Source organism: Euphorbia lathyris, chromosome 3, assembly GCF_963576675.1.
Source record: "Euphorbia lathyris chromosome 3, ddEupLath1.1, whole genome shotgun sequence".
Classification (NCBI taxonomy): domain Eukaryota; kingdom Viridiplantae; phylum Streptophyta; class Magnoliopsida; order Malpighiales; family Euphorbiaceae; genus Euphorbia; species Euphorbia lathyris.
In genome coordinates, this window is record NC_088912.1 from 98,853,836 (window position 1) to 98,875,671 (window position 21,836).

A 21,836-nucleotide genomic window follows, 5' to 3' on the forward strand; every position below is an offset into this window, starting at 1 on the left:
GAATTAAAACGAGGATCCCAAAAGCAATAGTCAACTAGATACTGTGGAGATAGCGTACTCCTTCTCACAAAACATTACTAACTTAAACATCGAGATGCAAATACTTACTATATACCTAATTCTACTTTAACATCATTGTTGCAGGGATTTCGAATGTAACATCATGGCCCAATACCATGTAGATATTGTCCGCTTTGATCCAAAGCCAACACAGGTCTCACGATTTTAAAATACGTATGCATGTATTGGATTTTCACCTTAGTAATAGGCGTTAGTCACTATCTCTCTCTATTTTCGATATGAAATTTAGTTCATTCATGTCATGTCATCATTCCTTAAGATTGCTTCTTGCTAAGCTCTTCTACTTCAATGCCACCCACTTTGTTATATCGTGTCTATTTGGTTTAATAGTTATTGTTTACGTTTGTTTTGAGCTGATTCTTCTCAATTTTAACCAAATGCTTAATATTTACTTTTATAGTAAAACATAAGAACCGATAATTCCAAAAATAACTTATGTAATTTCGCTCATTTGTAGACGGGTGCTTGGCAAAAGAAAGAATTGAGGTTATCGCCCGTTTGCAAAACCAACGACTTTAAGGTTTACACTGCCAATTTGACATTTGATGATCTCAAAATAAAATAAAAAAAATTCAAGAATTAAATTTGTTTGGTACTATATTTACCATGGAATCACATTTCTTTATTTTGAAGTCATCAACGGTCAAACTGACAATATCAATCAAAAAACGATTGGTTTTGCAAACCGACGAGAACCTCAATCCTCTTTTTTCAACCAAAAAAACCAAACATACTCATAATCATCGAAAGCAAATAAATTATTTTTAAAAGGGATAAGGTACCAAAATAAGCCTATGTTTTTTTTGGAAAGTATCAATTTAGGCTTCGTGTACAAAATAACAACAATATGAGCTTAACGTTTAAAAAATAGTACCAATTTATATCTCGATAACAGAACGTGACATGTCATTCATATTATTCCATTAAGTCCTGTCAGTTGTACGTGCAGAGTAATATGAATGATGTGTGACTTTCCGTTATCGAGACCTAAATTGGTCATTTTTTTTTAAATATTAAGCCCATATTGATGTTATTTTATAGGTAAAATTTAAATTAATACTTCTCTAAAAAAAATAAACCTGTTTTTGATACCTTATCTTTTTTTTTAAAAAAATTATCCCTAAAAAAACTCAAAAAAGAGAACTAAACGGGCAATTTTATCAAGGAAATTCCATAATTACCCTTTATTGACATCAATTACAAACTTTCATACTCTAATTTAATTTATGTGCTTATGACTCATATCCAAGCCATTGAAAACCATAAAATAGTCACACATCATAATATAAATCCTCATCATAAAAGCATAAATGAAAAGCCATTAAATTTAACTAACTTTACTACCTTATAATTAATTATCGAAATATTAAAGAATTTTTAGAGAAATATTTTTTGAAGAATTTTTTAGAGAATGGAAATTATGGAAGAAGAAGAAGAAAGAAAGGAGACAAAGTTTGAAAGATCAAAACCCTATATTTTATGTGTATTTAATTCATTAATTGGGGCTGCATCAAACATTGTTTCTAAGTTCTCATTAGATGAAGGAATGAGTCGTTATGTTCTTATTGTTTATGCTTCTGCTCTCGGAACTCTCGTTACAGCTTTACTTGTTCTTCTTTTCGAAAGGTAATAATTTATTTTTTCCGGTTTATTAGTCGTTGCACTGTTTGGGATCGGGAATGGAATATTCTGTTTGTTCATACATATAAGGAAGGTAATAGAACGGTTGATTGAATGGTGAATTTCGTAGTTCTTGTTCCGACGACACCCCCCTGCCTGGGCTTTAGCGTTGCTTACAATTTTTTTTTTTTATCTTTCTTCTTCATTTATTCTTCATTAATATTTGTCTTGATGATTAATTTGGCTTAGTAGGACCAATTTAGCTTATAATCACAGCAAACAAAAAATTCAGAAGTTAGGGGCCGATATTCGGTTCCAAATCAGTCCCTAAAAGCGTTTACTGACCGAATTTCATGAGTTACCAACAAAATACATTCGGTCAAGTAACTAGGTTGTCGGTGGTTACTGGCGATTTTTTTATGAAGTCCGGGTATCAAAAGTAGTCCAAAATGAATACGTTTCAACATGAGAAAATGTGTTAAATTGCTATTAATTATATATTAATATGTGTTATTTGGGCTAATTTGACTTTAGATGTTACGTTGAAGAGTAAATTGATAGTTTTGGACTAAATTGATCTTGCTAGCTAACTTTTGATACTGAATTGATACTTTACCCTTCCCAATTTCATTTATTTTTTCTTAATTTATATTTCTCTTGAAAATTAATTTGGCATAATAGGAGAATTTAGTTCAAAATCAAATTCAAGTATCAAAATTAATAATGAATACATTTCAATATGAGAAAACGTGTAAATTACTATTAATCATATATTAAGGTGTGTTATGTGGGCTAATTTGATCTTAAATGTTAAATAGAAGAGCCAAATTGATATTTAAAATGGATTTTGGATTAAATTGATTTTGTTGGCTAATTTGTTATACCGAATTGATACTTTATCTTCTCGCTTTCTTCTTAATTTATATTTTTCTTGTAGATTAATTTGGCATAGCAGAATCAATTTAATTGAAAATTAAATTCGGGTATCAAAATTAGTCCAAGATTAATACGTTTCAACATAAGAAAATGTGTGAAATAACTATTAATTATATATTAAGATGTGTTATTTGTACTAATTTGAACTTAGATGCGAAATAAAAGAGCTAATTAATTAATATCCGAAATTGATTTTGGACTAAATTGACACTACTAGCTAACTTCTGGTACCAAATCGATACTTCATCCTTTTCAATTTCATTTTCTTTTTCTTATAGTTTCTTCGACCCTTTTTTTTCCAGGAAAAATGAAAGTAAAATCAGTGGTGCAATATGTCTGAATATCTTCATCTTGGGTGTTCTAAGGTATACCATTTTTTTAAGTAAAATAAAATTGTAGATTTGCCAAATTTTTTTATACGAGCTAAGTTTGGAATTTGATTTTTAAGCCAATTTCTGCACGACCTGAGCCAGATTAAACTAATAGCAGGCTGGACATGGCTTGAATTGAGCATTTTAAATCCCGTTCAGTCTATCCCGAGTTTGGCCATGGACAAATCTGTTTATATAGAGTAGCTATTAGTTGATTTTTCTTTCAAAATCTGATCTTTCCAATCCTAGCTAAACATTTTTTATTTCCTGTTTGAAATTTGGAAGAAAAATAGCCATACAAAATGGGACAAAATGGGACCAAACAGACACTTAATCAATTTTTAAAATTGTATGTTTTATAGTTTAAATAAGGTTTTCGGTGATATAATCGCCGAATGCAAACGATTATTTGAAGATAATAACGGATTCTCTGTCCGTTTAATTAGGAGACAAGCAAATAGTGCGGTCCATCCTCTAAGTAGGTCGGTTTCTCAAAATGCTAGTCTAACTTTCTATAATACTTTACTGAGTTTTATTTCTTTCTCTGTGTTGAACTTTTGCTGCAATTTGGCTCATTAATGAAATTCAGTTTCAAAAAAGAAATAAAAAAATAAAAAATAAGGTTTTTGGTTTTTACAATTTCTTTTGTAACAATAAATATAAGACATAAAAAAGCTACTATGACATAATTTTTCTTTTTCACTTTATAACTGTCCTGGTCCAATAGACAAATGTATACATAATAAAATGTGCATTAATATAAAAAAAACATCATTTTTTGTTTATTATATCAATTTTTTTATATAAATTTTTCGATTATTCGATTTGAGGGTCGTTAGGTACTCTTTAGGTGGATTTTTCTCTCAACTAAAGTTTTCTGTATACGTTCGAATCCGAAATCACTAGTTTAAGCGACTTGAGACCCTTAACCATTTAAATCAACCCTAATTGATATTATTTTAATTTTTTTTATACAGTTGTTTTTTATTTATAAAATTTCTCAAAATCACATCAAAAAAAATTTCTAAATTCTTTTTAAATAATTGATCAGAACTCTAGGGAGAGTGACATGGTTTGCTGGATTGGAATATACTTCAGCAACATTTTCAGCTTCAATAACAAATTTAATTCCATCCATGACCTTCATTTTGGCTGTTATTTTCAGGTACACTTTTTATTATTTCAAAAACATTATTATTATTATTTGAAGAATTTTTTAATATAATTTTAAATTTGATTAATGTGTTTCAGAATGGAAAAATTGGAAATTGGGAAACTGAGTAGTAGAGCAAAGATTGGAGGGACTATAATTGCATTTGGTGGTGCTACTCTTATGACCCTTTACAAGGGTAAATCTGTCATTTCATTTCACAAAGCTCTTCACCATTCTCACCATCAAAATGGTAAAAACTTTGTACCAGAGAAGAATTTTATTGTGGGTTCACTTCTAATTGCCCTTCAATGTCTTTCAGCAGCAGTTTCTGTCATTTTACAGGTGACCAAAATACCCTTACTTTATTTTAATAATTAGGTCTGATTAATCGGTTTGAGGTTATTCGGACATTTTTTTTACCGACTCTTCTCCTCATCAATGATGGAGAGTGGGGGTCATTGGCCGAGCCAGCCATAAGAGGTTCAGTTGCGTTCACATGGACCCTGATGACTACGTAAATTTGGTCATTCACCGTTAGATTTAGGTGGATTAAATATAAGCCTTAGGATGTTTTGAATTTCTACCTTAGGATTTTAATCCGTCTAGATCTAACGGTGAATGACCAAATTTACATGGTTATCAGGGTCCATGTGAACGCAACTGACAAGAGATTAGGGTAAGGCTTTAAGGCCTAGCTACAGGCGAGCAAAATATTTTGACCGTCTTAAAGAAAGAGTCAACGGTTAAAACCGGTTCTGCATTTCATCTGATATTCGGTCCGGTTTCAGAATCTCCAACATATTTACTTAATAATATTAGGAATTTGAAAATCTCCAGAATTATATCTAGTTAGTCAACGGTACAATTTAGTTCGATTTTAAAGAAAAAATCAACCGTTTAATCCAATTCTGAATCTTTTTATTCTGGTATTCGATCCGATTTAGTCCTAGGCACCCCACCCCTCCCCATAGAGATTATGGGCTACCGGGAGTGTCCCTCCTCAAGAATGGTGTTGGCGGCTACTTAGGATCTCTAATTAACTAGCTCCACCATTGGAAATTGGAAAGTAGACATGATCATGGGCTGGATCGTGCCTAAGTAATAATATCCTTTATTCAGTCCCAACACAATCTGCAACTTTCAAAGTATGGGCTCAGCTGGATTCAGGCCAAACCAAAAATACAAATTCCAGACCCAACTCAGTCCAACCTAACTCATCCATATTTTTTTCTAAAAATATAATTGATATTAAAATTAAATGGTTAAAGATGATTTTTTTTCTATACTATAAAATTATAATAGTACATATATAATAAATTTATAAATAGAACATTTGATGAGTTGGGGAGAGATAAAAATGTTTGAGGTGCTTCAATAGCATTCTCAGACATTTTGGTTTCACTATTGCTCTAGATTAAAATTTTCGGTATGCACTCGAGCTCGAAAAAAAAAATCTCTAATTTAAACGACTTAATATCTTTTTCTCCTGCATGTCTCATTTCAGAAATTATGAATTAAAAAAAAAAATCTGCTTAGAAATATAATAAATTGGATATATGATGATGATTTAGGCAAGATTAATCAAGAAGTATCCAGCTCCAATGAGGCTCACAACTTTAATAGGAGTATTTGGAACCTTAACTTCAGCAATTTTAGCAGCCATTATTGATCATAAAGCTTCTTCATGGAGACTCCCCTTGGATTTCACTCTTATTGCTCCTCTTTATAATGTAAGTTTCTACATTTATTTATTAATTAATACAAAAAGTAGGGAGAAAATCTGTTGTCCCCATTTTTGTGTCCCCTTCCACGTCTCTCTCACAAAAAGTGGTCCATTTTAATTAAAATAATATATTTTATGAGTCAATGGGACCCACATGATTAAAAGGGGCCACTTTTTATGAGAGGAACATAAAAATAAAAAATAATCTATGTGATTTCACCTATTTATAAGTAGAGCTGTTGGGTTAAGCCACAAATGGGTGTCATTTATGAAAATTATTGTAATGGTTGGGAAATAATTCTCTTAGAGTGACTATTTTTAACTATACGGTTAAAAATAGTTTCATTACGGCAGTGAGTCCGCTGTAATTGTACAAAAGATAAAAACAACTTTTCTATCTTTTGTACCATTATGGCGGTGGACCCACCGTAATGTGCATGTTTTCAACTATAAAGTTAAATCAGCCGGAAGAAAATCTGTTGTTCTCACTTCAGTGTCCCCTTCCATATTCTTCTCACGAAAAGTGGTCCCAACTTAATTAAAATAATATATTTTGTGAACCAAATGGATCCACACAATAAAAAGGGACCACTTTTTGTGAGAGAGACATAGAAGGGAATACTGAAATGGGAACAACAGATTTCAGCTGTTTCAAAGGAAATATTTTCCAATCATTACTTGATTAAGAATAATTTCTTTAAAAAATTCTTTTTAAAGGTTTGACTGAGTAATGTTGCATTCACACGACATGTTAAGTCAATGTGCTAGTTAGATCCAAATTTAAGAAGATATTAGAGCTTTCTAGTCCAATGTTGAGATACTTATTGTTGGGTCGGGTCAAGCTCGGACCATCCTGAATCGGATATGACACTTGTCCGCTTCCAACCTAACCTAACCTAGCCCAGTACGTACTATTTTTACATTGGTTCGGGCTCGGGCAAGCTTAGGAAACTAATTTCCAAGCTCAGTCTGGCCGGCTCAACTAATATATTTATATTAAAAAATAAATTGAAATTAAGGCTTAAAACATCATGAGCCCATGAACTTGGTTATAAAAAGTGATATACGTTTTCTATTTGTTGGAATCAATCTGTTAAGCCCACTTTATGCTTCAAATGCTACGAGAGGTGTATGTTAAGCATTTCACATTGTTAAATTATGAATAAATACGTTCATGAGTTGAATTGGGTCGGACTCGAACCAACCCTAATTGAACCTCAAAAGTTTAGAAATGTCACACACGTTAAAAGGTAACAAATCAACACGTTAAATTAAATCAATAACTCAACATCTCACACCAACAAATGCAATATACTATACCGGTTTTGATCACATACATCTTAATGACCATATAGAATTTGGTCATTCACGGTTAGATCTAGACTTATTAGAATCCTAAGGTGAAGATTCAAAGCAACTTAAGACTTATATTTAATAAGCCTAAATCTAACGTTGAATAACCAAATTTATTTGATCATTAAGGTGTATGTGAACCTTACTGTACACTACATTAGGTGTTAATTTTAAATTTCTTATTTTACAAATGGTGTAAAACACAAATTGTCTTTAAAAACACATTTCTTTATTTATAAATATGTGAAATTACATATAGGTAAAGTTTAAAAAAACCCATACACTTTCAACATTTATTTATTTATAAATATGTGAAATTATAACTTCAATTTTTGGAATTTTCCATTTTAAGGTTGTTAACGATCATTTTTATAGTTTCAAACTAAAACATTATTGTTTTTAGCAAAACGAAAAAAACTCAGTTTCCGTTTGGATAATTTTTTTAAGTACCAGTTTGATAAAAAGTGAAAACACATGGATTTTTTTGGGAGACTTAGGGGGCATTTGTTAGCCTATTTTTCACCTCATGTTTGTCTTTTACTGCCGAAAAACATCTTTTTACAAAAGCATAGAATATATGCTTTTTGGAAAAACAGCCTTTTACAGAAGCAAACAACAAACAGGAACATCAAATAACAAGTAGATAAACGGACCCTTAACCTTATATTTTTTTCCCGCTTTTCTTCAATTAATACACTGATTTGAATTAAGTAATTGCATAAAAAACACATTCATTTCTTATATGTACTAGTAATTTTTAGTAGGGTTAAGGTGCAAAAACACCCCTAACGTTTTGGGCCAGGAGCAATTTTACCCCTAACGTCTAAAATGGTACAATTTTACCCCTATCGTTGGAAACCAAGAGCAATTTTACCCCTAACGTTAATAAATTGGGTCAATTTGAGAAATAATTCATCAAATTGTCTTTTCGGTCATGAATCTTGTTATCTACACTTCATACGTGTGTCATTTTATCAGTAACAAATCACAAATATTCGTTGGGATGTAAAGAAAAAAAAATACTATCTTTTTGTATTGATTAGACAAAAAACATTCAAAAAATCCACCAAATTTATAAATATTAATCTCAAATTCTATTATTAAATTATAAAAAACATGAATTCCTTTTTTTTAGAATGAATTATTATGCAATTAGTGCAGAATAATATAGAAAAATATATGTGTTTTATAATAGTGTCTGAAATTAATTCAATTTATCAACGTTAGGGGTAAAATTGCTCTTGACTTCCATCGTTAGGGGTAAAATTGCACCATTTTAGACGTTAAGGGTAAAATTGCTCATGGCCCAAAACGTTAGGACTATTTTTGCACCTTAACCCTTTTTTAGTAATTACTTTGGCATATTTTATAATTTTTAACTAATTATAAATTTGGTTTTGAATAATATTAATTATTATTATTATTATTGCAGGGCATAGTAATATTTGGGATAGCAGGTTATCTTCAAACATTGGTAGTACGAAAAAAGGGACCAGTTTTTTCGACATCATTTAGGCCTCTTTCAACCCTTCTTGTTGCTATTTTGGGTCTACTCCTTTTAGGAGAAGCTTTACGTTTGGGAGAGTAAGTTCACATTTTTACAACTTCTTGCTCTTTTTTTTTTTTTTATTCTGAACAGGACTGTAAATGAGCCGAACCGAGCTGTTCATGAGCGGTTCAGTGGTCTGTTCGATAAAAGTTCGATTCGATTTGTAAACGAACCGTTCGTGAACACCATTTATTAGCTCGGTTCGTAAATATCAAAATAGAAAATTGTATTTTGTTAAGATCGAGAAATAACTGCTTGTAAATATTTCGAGAATCATTTAAGTTTTAACGGTTATAATAATAGCTAATAATAACGGTAAACAATGAAAAATTGAACCAAACATGTTTTTAGTATTCCTTTGGTTTAATACATCATTTGCTCCTTCAACTTGTCCAAAAAACTTGACTAGTCTTTGAACTTTTAAAGTGTCCTAAAAGCTTCCTTAATTTACATAAAATATTCAGTTAGCACTCTAAACTTGCATAAAATGTAATCAGTTAATCACAAAAAAAAGAGTAAGAGCTCGTTTGTTTTACCTGTTGTTTATTGTTGCTGTTTGCTGTTACGGTTTGTTGTTTGTTGTTTGAAAATGCTACTTTTCCAAAAAGTAGGGATTCTGCTTTTATAAAAATCTACTTTTCAGCTACGAAAATCAAATATCTAAAACTCTTATTTTTAAAGTGAAAAGACAAACAAGTGGTTAAAAAAAAGCTGCAATCAAACACCCCATAAGCTGCATGCGGAAGATGTGTTGTACGTGCCTTAGAATGTTATTGCATAATTCACAAAATAGATTAAAATATATTCAAATGGAAGTTCTTAATTGTTCAACTGTTAAACTTTTTTTCTCTAATATTAGAATCGCATACTCTGACTTTGGTCATTTTACTTTTTTAAGATGCGTGCAACACATCTTCCGCATTTAACTTACTTTTTTTTATAACTGAGTGTTTAATTGACTACACTTTATACAAGTTCAGTGGGCTAACTGGATATTTTAAATAAATTAAGGAGGCTATTGAGATAATTTAAAAGTTAAGGGAGCAATCAAGCTTTTAGGACATATTTAATGGACAAATGATGTACTAAGCCTATCCATTTGTTTTTTTTTTCGTCGTTCGTACATAGTAGGTATATAAGTGATTATATAGAATTAAACATTTTCATGGGCTGGGTTGGATTGTTCTCCGGTCAAATCTAATTGGGCTCTCATCTAAAAATACTCAAAAACAGACTCAATCCAGCCCAACTCGATGTTAATTTAAGCGGGTTCGCGTTGGACAAATCACAAACTCATAGAAACTCATGTAAAAAGAAATATATAAATAAATTTATTAATATTAATAGACATGACGGATCTGGCCGGAGCATTCTATTTTTATAAATTCTAAGCTGCCTAAGAAAAATGCGGGTTTTAACGGATCAAACTGTGTCTAGTGCCAAGTTTCCTTGTCCAAGCTTAGCCCAAAAAACGTGGACTTGGACGGACTGGACAAGTACCCTGACCCGTGAATAGGTAACTGAGAAACAATTATTGATAGCTATTTTAAACAGAAAAATCAGCTAACATATATAAACTATCAACTAACAATAGCAATTGAACCAAACAACTCTTAATACTCTAATTATATATACTCTCCATTTTTTAAAAGATGTTTTTCAAAATTTTGACACGTAAATTATAAAAATTTTAAAAAAATTTAGAAAAAATACAAAAATAAACGTTGTAGTTTGATCGGTTTGTAATGAAGAGTATATATGGTGTTTTCAGATATGTGAGAGATTAATAGAGAGCGTGTAGTATTTAGTGGAGAGAAATATATGAGAAAAAAAGAAGAAATTGTGAGGTGTCAATTGGAGATTGGATAAGGGGTAGGATTTTAAAAAGGGTAAATAATTTATTAATCCCTTACTTTTTACCTAACATACTGTTAACTATTTTGAAAAACACATTATAAGATCCATAACTTTTGTCAATATTAACCCTTTGGTCCTTTTATCTAGTTTTTTTAGACTTGTAATCGTTATATTTTAGCATAAACAGATATATAAAATAACAGAGTAACATGATCAATTTGTATTGTACTGTGGTTGTCCTAAAAGCTACATGATATTCGGTTAAAAATCTAAAAAAAATAGATAAAGGGACCACAATGTTAATATTGGCAAAAGATAGGTACCTTAAAATGTGTTTTTCAAAATATAGGGACTAAACAGTGTCTTAGGTAAAAACTAGAGGACTAATAAATTATTTACCCTTTTAAAAATAAAATAAAATACAAAATATAAAATAAATGAAGAACAGAAATATCGATCTGACCCTTTAACTTTGATTATCCTATCATCTCACCGTTTAAACTATCTTTGTTAATGGAACCAACCTTAAGATATTTGTTTATTAACTTTTTTTTTGATGAACTATTTATTTATTAACTTTTAAACCACATAAATTATACAAATCTATTGAATCACAATGTTTGTTTTTGTAATTAACTATAAATTTAATTATAGTATTATTATTTAATAACAAAAGATCCTTATAATTATTTTTGGAATCCAAATCAGTTGGTTAATTTTATTGTATAATTAACATTAAATGTGATCATAGATCTTATTTTTTTTAATATTGATTTTTTTCAATATTTTAGAAAAAAAATATATTTTTTTTCAAAAATACATTATTTTCAAAAACAGATTGATCAATTTTTTTTTCTAATTCATCAATTTTATGCAATCATATGTAACTAAGAATCCAGGATAATACTTTGTATATATATTTTTGTTGACAGGTTAATTTTGTTTTTTTAGGATATTGGGAGCTGCATTGATAATAACAGGGTTGTATGCAATTCTATGGGGAAAAGAAGCTGAGAAAAAGAAAAACTAAAATTAGAAAGTGAATTCATTAATCACTTTTTGAGAAATTATACTATACGTCCGCGGATTAAGTCATTTGTACATCGGACTAATAATTTAATATTACATTATATATTTTAACATTTGAGATCTATAAATTAAAATTTAAAATTTATTTGTTAGTCTAAATTTTTATATAAATAATTAACTAAAGATACCGTGTTAATATTTTATTTGTTGATGTCCCATGTGACATTAAATTATTGATCTCATAGTGTGCGGATTCTATAGTATAATCGCTCTTACGTTTTTTTTTTTCTTTCTCAAATTGGAAGTATTGTTAATAATTTGATCTAATATATAATGTTAAATTTGTAAATTATTTAATTTATATATGGTTTTGATTTGTTAAATTTATGGTGGATCTATTTATGTATTTGACATTTAATTCATATATTCTAATTATGTTTAGAATTCATCATCTTTTTTTTTAAAAAAAAAAAATCAGTAATTGAACTTGACAAAATATAAAATTCTAATTTTAAAGAAAAACATTGAATGATAGATAAGATAAAATACGGATATAAAAGTTAATTATTTATAATATAAAATTCAAACTTGATTTTTGCCATAATTTCCTCAAATATATTTATATTAAAAAATACAAGCCTAAACTAGCCCAACTTAGCCCCCCAATTAATATATTTTATTTTAGGCTTTTTACATAAGTATCCGATTAATATATTTTATTATAGGGTTTTTTACATAAATATAATAGTTAGGTAAATCATATTATTAAAATTGGTTCTAAAAATATTACTATCTCTGTTTCATATTACATGTCTTTTTAAAGAGTTGTATAGAAATTAAGGATATTGGAAAAAACGACATTATTGCCGCTTATTTATGGATTCTAATATTTATATATTCTATAATAAGTTCATTATTCTAATTAATTTCCGTAAATCCCCGTTTTATAGCAGAAAAAAAGATGACTTAACGTGCACTGGCCATATAAAATGATATGTAATATGAAACAAAAAAAATCTATAGAAAGACATGTCATAGGAAACGGAAGTAGTATTTTTTATGCATCGCAAATAAAATATGATTTGAAATCCTAATTTAAAAATTTTATATTCCAATTTGTAAATCTTAAACCTTAAAAAATATATTATAAACTCATAATTTATAAATCTTAGTTTTTAAAATTTATTAAAAATAATAATTTATTTAATTTAACATAACTAAAATTATTATTTAATATAATTGTTGATAATTTTTAAAATGAATTTCTTTCTTTTTTATTATTTTCATTAAAAAAACTAATTCTCAAACCAAATCTAGCCTACCCAATCAATATGTTTATATTAAAAAAAATTACATTAAAAATTAAATTTAAACTATAATTATGAATAATAAAAATTTAATTAACTAGATTAATAAAAAAATAAATATAATCTTTAATTACATAAAAAATAATTTAACGACAAAATAATACGTAATATTATATATAATATTTTTTTTTTGAGAAAATATTATATATAATATTAGGAGGGCCGAATTGGGTTAGAGATTTTGAAAACCAAACTAATTTATGTGAGTTGTACAAATCCAAGCCAGATTAAACATCCAATAAGTATGTTGAAGCCCAACCAGAAAACAAAGGGCCCGGGTTGGTCAGCCCAATAATTCTTAAAACTAGCAATTTATGCTAATTTTCTTCTTCATAATTAATATATTCTTACCATAAAGAAAGGTAAATTTAAAAATAAATCACCAAAATTCTATCAATAATATAAAAAATTATATAGCAATAAACAAATTAATAAATTTTAAATAATGATAGCTTTATAGAAAATTACTCGATTGAATTGAACGTTTCTTCATGGAAGATCCGACTTAATTAACTTACAAAAGAAAGAGAAAGTTCGATGATCCGGCGTTTCTTCAAAGAGGTCCTTTGCTCGCTTAGTGGGTAACAATGGCCTTTCTTGGTTGATACCTCTTGCTTAGTAACCTGCACCAATGCAACCTCTTCAAAATGAGTTGGAAATGTGGCTGGTGTGACTCATGCGGCCAATTGAGCTCCTTCCAATGCGACCAATTGCATGCATCTTGAATGGGTCATTGAAAAGAGAACATTGTCCTTTGGTAGGCAGACTTGTCTACTTGTGCTGTTTTGTCCTTCACTGTAGGCTATTTTGTCTTATGCTGCAGATTGTCTATACAGCAGTTGTTTTGTTTGTTTGTGCCAAACTGTTCTGTCTGTTCGGCAGACTGTTCTCAGCTGCTGATTTCTATAGTTTTGTCTTTGTTTTAGTATTTTATTAGTTTTCTTGTGCATTTAAACCCACTTTGGGCTGTTGTACTGAGGATTATCATTGTAAGGATCAGAAATCCTATTTAAGAATCATCAATTAGAGAAGGTCTAATATAGACCAAACTTAAGCTTCATTTCTTCTTGTATTGCATGGTGACAAAGAGTGAATAGTCACTCTACGGGTCGAAACCAGTCTTAGGCTTGTGGATGTAAGTGGTTTTTTTTTCCTATTATGTGCAAGAATATCTTTAGATGATTGTTAGATTAGGTGCTTAATTCATTATAGGTCTAGCAAGCCTATACTTTAGTAGAATAATTGCGGAGGAAACTCGGATTAGGCGATGGAAAATACCATCTAACACACATTACTTAAGGATGGAGACACGATTAACTAATGTGCCAAGGGTTTTTAGCTTCACGGTTAAAATGCTTTCTTGTTCTTAATGCATAAGTGTCTTTGTGAGTCTACGTTTTACACTAGTTTGCATGCTCTGAGAAGAATCTCTAAAACATGGGAGACCTGATCTTAGTGAGCTTAGTGAAAGTTATCTTGGAACTATGTGCATGATATTGTTTGTTAGGGAGAAATCTGTTTATTCGCTAGCCGTCTGGTTGTGCTTCCATCCTGTTCTCTATTATCCTGACCCACCCTAGAATTACTTTGCCTGTTTGTTATTAATTCTGATTCATGTATTATATTTCTTTCGTTTAATTTTAATTACTCAAACTCCAATTTTAAGTCATCCAACTTTCTGTTCTAAGAATCTGACTGTTCTATTTAAATATAGTGACTTTTACTTGTTCTATTCCTGTGGAGATGATAATTTACTATTACTTGTATCTAGTGCACTTGCTAGAGTCATACCTTTTAAGGGCCAACACTATAATTTTTTTATTGCTAATATCCAAACATATAATTGTCATTTTGTCACAAAAGTTTCAACAATTCTCAAAGAGTCAAAATGCCAAATCACATTATTATTATTATTTAACTTTTATGTTAATTAAAATATTAAAAGTAGTATAAAATAGGGTTAATTAATAGAAACATTCGGTTCTTTATGGAGGATATACCATACATATTCTGTCTATGGACCCACATATATCATAAAAGATCCTACACTTTTTTTTAACCATTGTCTGTCTATGGACCCATGTAGGAATATGAATTGGAGGTCCTACAAATTACATGTAAGATAATAGAGAAATTTACACATAATTACAAGTTTTAAAAAGTATTTAGAATTAAATCAGCTTTATTTTTTAATATTGTCAATTGGATTAATTCTCTTTTCATTTTGTCAAATTGAACACCCACGTTTTTATTTGTTAATAGTTAATATTTTTTGAATCAATAGTTAATATTTTTTTTCCACCATTTTCTCTTTTTATAAATCCTAATTGATTACTTTTTTTTAAATACTAATTAATTACTTATTCACAAATAAATAAATAAATATATATATATTAAAATTCATACTTTACTTTTTTTTTTTTTTTTTGAAAATTTGATTCTGTATTGAACTTATTCAAATTCATACCTTTTTTTCTTTTGAAAGGGGTTCAAATTCATACTTATTCATCTAAAAAAATTTTGGCATTTTTTTTTTTTGAGAAGATTACATTTTTGACAGTTAAACATCCCGACAATTTGATATATATATGAAATAGTAAAAAAAAAATCAGTAACCGTTTCCTAAAAAAATCAGTAACTGTTTGACATTTGTGGAATAAATTGTGATGCTTTTGATACATGAAGGATCAATTTATCAATAATGGTTAAATACTAATATTGTTAGTATATATGACATCTATGTAAAGAACCCAAGATAATATGTTTAATATAAAAACCCATCAAACAATTAGTATAGCAAAAGACTTGTTTTTTAAAACTAAAGGATTTGTTAATTAAAGACTTCTTTAATTATCACAACAAAATAAATAAATAAATTCCTAATGTGATTCCAATTACAAGTTAGGTTTCTAAATACTAGCATTAATTGTGTTAATTAATTAAAATATATTAAATAATTAGAATGGTAAAAGATTTGTTTTTATAAATCAGGTAGAAGACTTGTTTTTTTGGTAAGAAAGGAAAGGAAAAAAAACAAAACCAACAAAAAACCTACACCGGGATCAGTCTAGGAAGGCTGACCCCAATCCTATCCTCTAGGAGAGAAGGCAAAAGAAAAGAAGGAGGAACAGAGAGGGTAGAAACACCTAACATTCTCCCATGCCCAGCAGCTGCTAAGCGATCCGTCACGCGGTTTTGCTTCCTAAAAATATGGGAGAAATTAAGATACTCAAAGGCAGGACGAAGCCTCAAAATAGCTTTGATGAGATTCTGGCTCTTCAGACAAACAGCCTGGCTATCTGAAATCATGTTAATAGCCTCCAGATTATCAGATTCCACCGAGAGCTTTTTAACACCCATGCGAATGACGAGTTTAATACCTGACAAGATACCCCAGAGGTCCGCAGAAAAGGAGGAGCCCGTCCCCAAGTTATGGGTAAACCCCGCCATCCAATTGCCACCAGCATCCCGAAGAACTCCTCCAGCAGCAATTCTGCCATTGCTAAGGCAGAGGTAGAAGACTTGTTAATTAAATAGAATTTTATTATTTATTTACCATTTTCTGTGGTATTGTTTACTTTTCTGTTATTTAAAATAGTAAGAAGTAGTTAGTATGATGAAAGACTTGTTAATTAAATAGGATTTTTCTTTCAATTACGAATAAAATAAATAAATAATTTCCGAAATCAATTCCAATTAGAAGTTGGAAAATATATTATTAATTATTAATAGAATTTTATTATTTATTTACCCTTCTCAGTCACTTATCTTCGTCTTCTTCCCTTTCTACTTCTTCTGTTCATTAATTTCGAATTAATGGCTTTGTTTTGTTTAACTATGATCAACAATCTTCCATTAGAAATACTGTTAGAAATCCTTTATAAACTTTCCGTCAAACAACTCTATAGAAACAAGATCGTTTGCAAGGTCTGGTTATCGCTTATCTCTCATCCGTCCTTTCCTTCCCAATTCTTGATTCGAAGAATTTCTTCTTCTTCTCCTGCAATCAGACCAACCCTTACTTTATATCTAACTTTTTATGATCCTAAGTCTCGGTTCTTACAATGTTGAATATCTAACCAACAAGGGAAAGTCATTGTTATGGTCGAATAACAGTCCAAGATTTTCCTTGAATTTTCTTCCTCAGATTCCATCGAAAAAATTGGATCACAATATGGTTCTAGCTTCAAGTAATGGACTGTTATTTTGTAGAAACACATGCTTTCATGGCTGCCAATTGGATCACAATATGGCTATAGCTTCAAGTAATGAACCGTTATTTTGTAGAAACACATGCTTTCATGGCTGCCAATGCCTTTACTATGTTTGCAATTCGGTGACGAAGCAATGAGTTACCCTCCCTTCACCACCCACTTGCACCCAATTTGTTTTATACGGAATTATCTGCAATCCAAGTTTTGCATCTGCAGATGGTACGACTCAGACTCGGTTTATGGTGGTGAAAATTGTTAGCAATGGTAGATTTATATTTTCAAATGTTTTGAATATGGAAATATTCGATTCTGCAACTAATGAATGGAGGGTATTAACCAAAACGTTGAGTGCTAAAATTATATTTCACGTAAGTGTTAAAGCTGTTGAACATAGAGGAATTTTGTATTGGCTAAGTCTAATGAGTCATTCGGTAATGGCATTTGATCAAAATCATGATCTCGTTCTTCAGATTCCATTACCTGGCTTAGAACTTTTTCGTAGTGTTTTTCAAGCAAGCGGAGATCAGCTCTATTATGTGCAACTAGATTTTAAACCGAATAAATACTGTAATGTTTGGAGATGTAACGTGCTTGAAGGAGAATATACATGGACAGACCATCGCTCAATTGATTTGGATTGGATTGACCAAAAGATGTCTGGGTGTGGTCTGCAATCTAATATATTAGACATAGATCCTATAGATTGCAACGTTTTGTATCTTTCAAGAGTTGATAAAGTATCATGCACCAACCTCATTTACTCATTGAATATGAAAAGTAAAGAGATGAAGGAGCTCTCTAATTTTGCGACATATTTAGGTAATTTTAGTCAAAGTATTAAATTGGTCGAACCGACATGGCCAACATTAGTTCCTAAGTTGCCCAACCTCAATAGTACATCCGATTCAATAGTAAATCCGATGCAATAGATTTGATCCTTATTTTCATAGGCAATTGTTAGTGTTTTTTTTTTAATCAGTTCTTTTATTCCGACAGTTTCACTGATGTTATGCATTTTTTTCTTCTTATCTAAGCAAACTATGCTTTTAATTTTGTCATGATTAATAATATTAGGTACTCAATAAATAATATTATATCATTTTTTCCTATTTTTCCAGCTTCTTTAATGTATTTCTCAGTTTTACAAATTTCAAAATAAATAAAGTATATTGTTTGCAATTTTTTAATCCACATGATTGTAGTTTTATATATTTTAAGGAAGGATAAGGTATAAAAATACCCTTAACGTTTATAGTCAAGAACAATTTTACCAAACTGGTGATTGCTCTTTTGATGATAATATTTCTTATATAAAAAAAATCAATTTTTAATATTAAATCATAAAAAATAAGAAATCTATTTTTTTTACTGATAGTTGCAATTAGTGTAGAATAAAAAAAATAGAATATCTATATTTTATAATAATGTATGAATTGATTCAACTTGCCAATGTTAGAGGTAAAATTGCTCCTACTACCAACGTTATGGGTAAAATTGCACAATTTTAGACGTTAAGAATAAAATTGTTCCTAGTCGTAAACGTTAGAGACATTTTTCCAGCTTATCCCTTTTATAATTTTCTTATGGATTAAATTAAAAAATATCCATATTAAACAGATAATAAGAAACAGCTAACATTTTACTGCAACTGCAAACAGCTAACAGCAACCGCAACAGCAACAACTATGAAGTAACAGTTTAACCAAACAGACGCTAAGTCTTATTAGGTTCCTTAATCAACAAAAATCCAAAACAGGTCCTAAGTCTTCTTTGTTTCTATTTTTTAGAACTCTTTTTCGCATTTTAATTCTAAATGGAAAACAAAAAAAATGTTTTGTAAAAATTCGAAATAGTTGTTTTTAAGAGAGAAAAATCAATTAATATTTACTATCACTAAGAGCAAACATGTCAAACAAACGGGCTCATTGTGTTATTATATAAAAGGATAAATAAAAACATATATGAGATATACTACCATTATCTAGTACTATTTATGCGCAACACCCTTTTTTAATATTAAGAGCCTCTTTGGTTCAGCTGTTAGCTAATGACGATTACTATTGTTGTTTGCTTTTTTAACTTTTTTGCGGGTTGTTTATTGTTTAATTATTAATGTTTGGTAAAATTATATTAAACTATAACAGCTGAACCAAACAAGCCCTAAGTCTTCTTACAGCCCGTTTGTTTTCAATTTTCAGAATTGTTTTTTTTTTTGCCTTTTAAATCTAAACAGAAGAGAAAAAGCATTTGGTAAAAATTCGAAATAACTTCTTTTTACAGAAAAATCAATAACGGTAGCTAATAGTAGCATCAAACAGAAAACAGAAGCAAGTGAAACAAACATATCCTTATTAATTAACAAAATTGCAAAACATCAAAATTTTCAAAATGGTTTCTTTCTTTTCAATTGGTTAGTATGATGAAAGAGTTGGTATTTAATTAAGGGAAAATTACAAAACTAGATCAAATGGGAGGTTCATTTACATATTTAATCCATTTACTTAACCTACTACATATCTAGACTGATTTTGTGTGACTTTCCCATAATACCCCTAATCTTTCCACTTCCCCAAACGCGACCGGTCTCTCCCCTTTCCTCATTGGTTGCGCGAAACGGTTGACAACTCCTCCATTAATGATTCCAAGACTTTTGATCTTCCTATCTTTTTTAAATTGCACGAAATCTGCACCATTTCTCCAAATCACAATGTATTTCTCTTCTTCCCCTCTTCATCTCTTGATTCTGCAACTTCCTAATCCTAGAAAACGAAGCCATGGTTCTTCATCTTCCATTCCATGCTCGTTCGAAGAAATTGTGATTCTAAGTTATTTTCATCGTTTTTCCCAGTTTATCATATTGGTTTCGTCGAAAAATGTAAGTATATACTGTTTTTCTGCGTTTTTCCTATAAATCCACTTAGCATATGCGGTTTTCGCGAGGTCTGTGGGGAGAAATTTATCGACTTCACTTCGCAAAATGATGATTACGCGAAGTTTGCGAGGTAATTCGGTAAATTTCTCTCGCAGACTCCGCGAAATCATCGTTTCGCAAAGTCAGAGCGTCACATTCTCCTCGCAGACTCCACGAAATCATCGTTTCGCGAAGTCAGAGCGTCACATTCCTCCTCGCAGACGTGCCGAAATCATTGTTTCACTAAGTAAAATCACCCTCTTCCTGCACATTTATTTTCACATACTTAGCGAATCATCATTTCGCGAAGCCAAATCTTCTTTTTTTTTTCTAACTAACACGATTACATTTTTCTAAAGGCGGTTGAATACATAATATTCATTCCTGGAAGCCGACGTGTTAGGGTGCCATGAGAGACATCCATTCCAAAAGGAATGGACTTCCAACCATCGGTTGTGAATAAGAGCTTACACCGTGGGACACATCCATCCCTGTGGTGAATAATAGCATATGTATCGTGAGACATCCATCCATCGGTGGTGAATAATAGTCTATGTATAATGAAGTGATTTGTTAGAAGTTTATTGTGGCAATCTTGTTCTGTACCGTGACACACACCCATCCATCGGTATTGAATAGGAGCCTATGTATAATGAAGTGATTTGTTATGCGTTTATTGTGGCAAACTTGTTCTGTACCGTGATACACATCCATCCATCGGTATTGAATAGGAGTCTATGTATTATGAAGTGATTTGTTAGGAGTTTATTGTGGCAATCTTGTTGTAAATTTTGATAATATTATGATTTTAATGTTAGAATCTGTTGTTGTTTTGGCATTTTTTTGTTATATGCGAATTAGCTTCAAAACACATCCAGCCTTCGCATATGCTAATTAAATTCATCAACTAAACCAAACATTAGCTTCGCATATGCTAATTAAATTCATCAAGTAAACCCAAACATTAGCTTCGCAGGTTTCGCATAAGATCGAATCTGCAAAGTCAGACGGGAGGGAGACAGACGCGGGTAAATATTGAGAGTATTATGGAAAAGTCACACAAAATCGGTCTAGATATGTAGTAGGTTGAGTAAATGAGTTAAATATGTAAATGAGTCTCCTATTTGACCCATTTTTGTAATTTACCCTTTAATTAATTAGGACTCAATCAATTAGCAATTTAGCATAAAAGATTCCTAATCCAATTCCTAATAGATAACAGAAACATAGATATATTTTAGGATTAAGGTGCAAAAATACCCCTAACGTGTTGGGCCAGGAGCAATTTTACACTTAACGTCTAAAATAGTGCAATTTTATCCCTAACGTTGGAAGCCAAACACTTTTTTAGTCAATAAATTTTAGGCTACTAAATTACAGTTCTATAATTATATAAAATTTAATAAATTAATTACTATATATTGGTAGAGATTATGTAGGAAAAAGGAGAAACAAACATAAAATAGGAAAAATAGATGTTTTGTTATTAAAAACATCGAGTAAAGGATAATTTTGGTATTTTAAAATTTATTTGGTATAGTTTGACCATTGACTCAAACATAAGGATTAAAGAGTTGATGAACACAAAAACTGAGGGACTATATAATTATTTCTAAAAACAGAAGGACTTACTATTGTATTATAAAAACTCAGGGACCTTATAATTATTTAC

At 30.2% G+C, this 21,836-nt stretch overlaps 1 protein-coding gene across 3 annotated transcripts; it reads left to right on the forward strand.

Moving 5' to 3' along the window:
- Nucleotides 1-1,422: 1,422 nt before the first annotated feature.
- Nucleotides 1,423-11,875, forward strand: LOC136224155 (WAT1-related protein At5g07050-like). 3 transcript variants are annotated; one of them, XM_066012419.1, is made up of 8 exons: nucleotides 1,423-1,707; nucleotides 2,940-3,002; nucleotides 4,060-4,173; nucleotides 4,260-4,411; nucleotides 4,481-4,503; nucleotides 5,733-5,891; nucleotides 8,670-8,821; nucleotides 11,595-11,875. In XM_066012419.1, exons 1-8 carry the CDS (start codon nucleotides 1,493-1,495, stop codon nucleotides 11,671-11,673), a joined length of 957 nt encoding a protein of 318 aa, XP_065868491.1. In that variant the 5' UTR covers nucleotides 1,423-1,492; the 3' UTR covers nucleotides 11,674-11,875. The 3 variants fall into 3 exon arrangements, with proteins under 3 accessions (XP_065868491.1, XP_065868492.1, XP_065868490.1); XM_066012420.1 differs by having other exon boundaries at nucleotides 4,484-4,503; XM_066012418.1 differs by having other exon boundaries at nucleotides 1,426-1,707; nucleotides 4,260-4,503.
- The last annotated feature ends 9,961 nt before the right edge of the window (nucleotides 11,876-21,836 follow it).

Coding starts and splice junctions, on each gene's coding strand:
- LOC136224155 (XM_066012418.1), top strand. CDS start 1,493: ATGGAAATTATGGAAGAAGAAGAAGAAAGAAAGGAGACAAAGTTTGAA. Junction 1,708..2,939: donor CTTGTTCTTCTTTTCGAAAG/GTAATAATTTAT, acceptor TTTTTTTTCCAG/GAAAAATGAAAGTAAAATCA. Junction 3,003..4,059: donor TTCATCTTGGGTGTTCTAAG/GTATACCATTTT, acceptor ATAATTGATCAG/AACTCTAGGGAGAGTGACAT.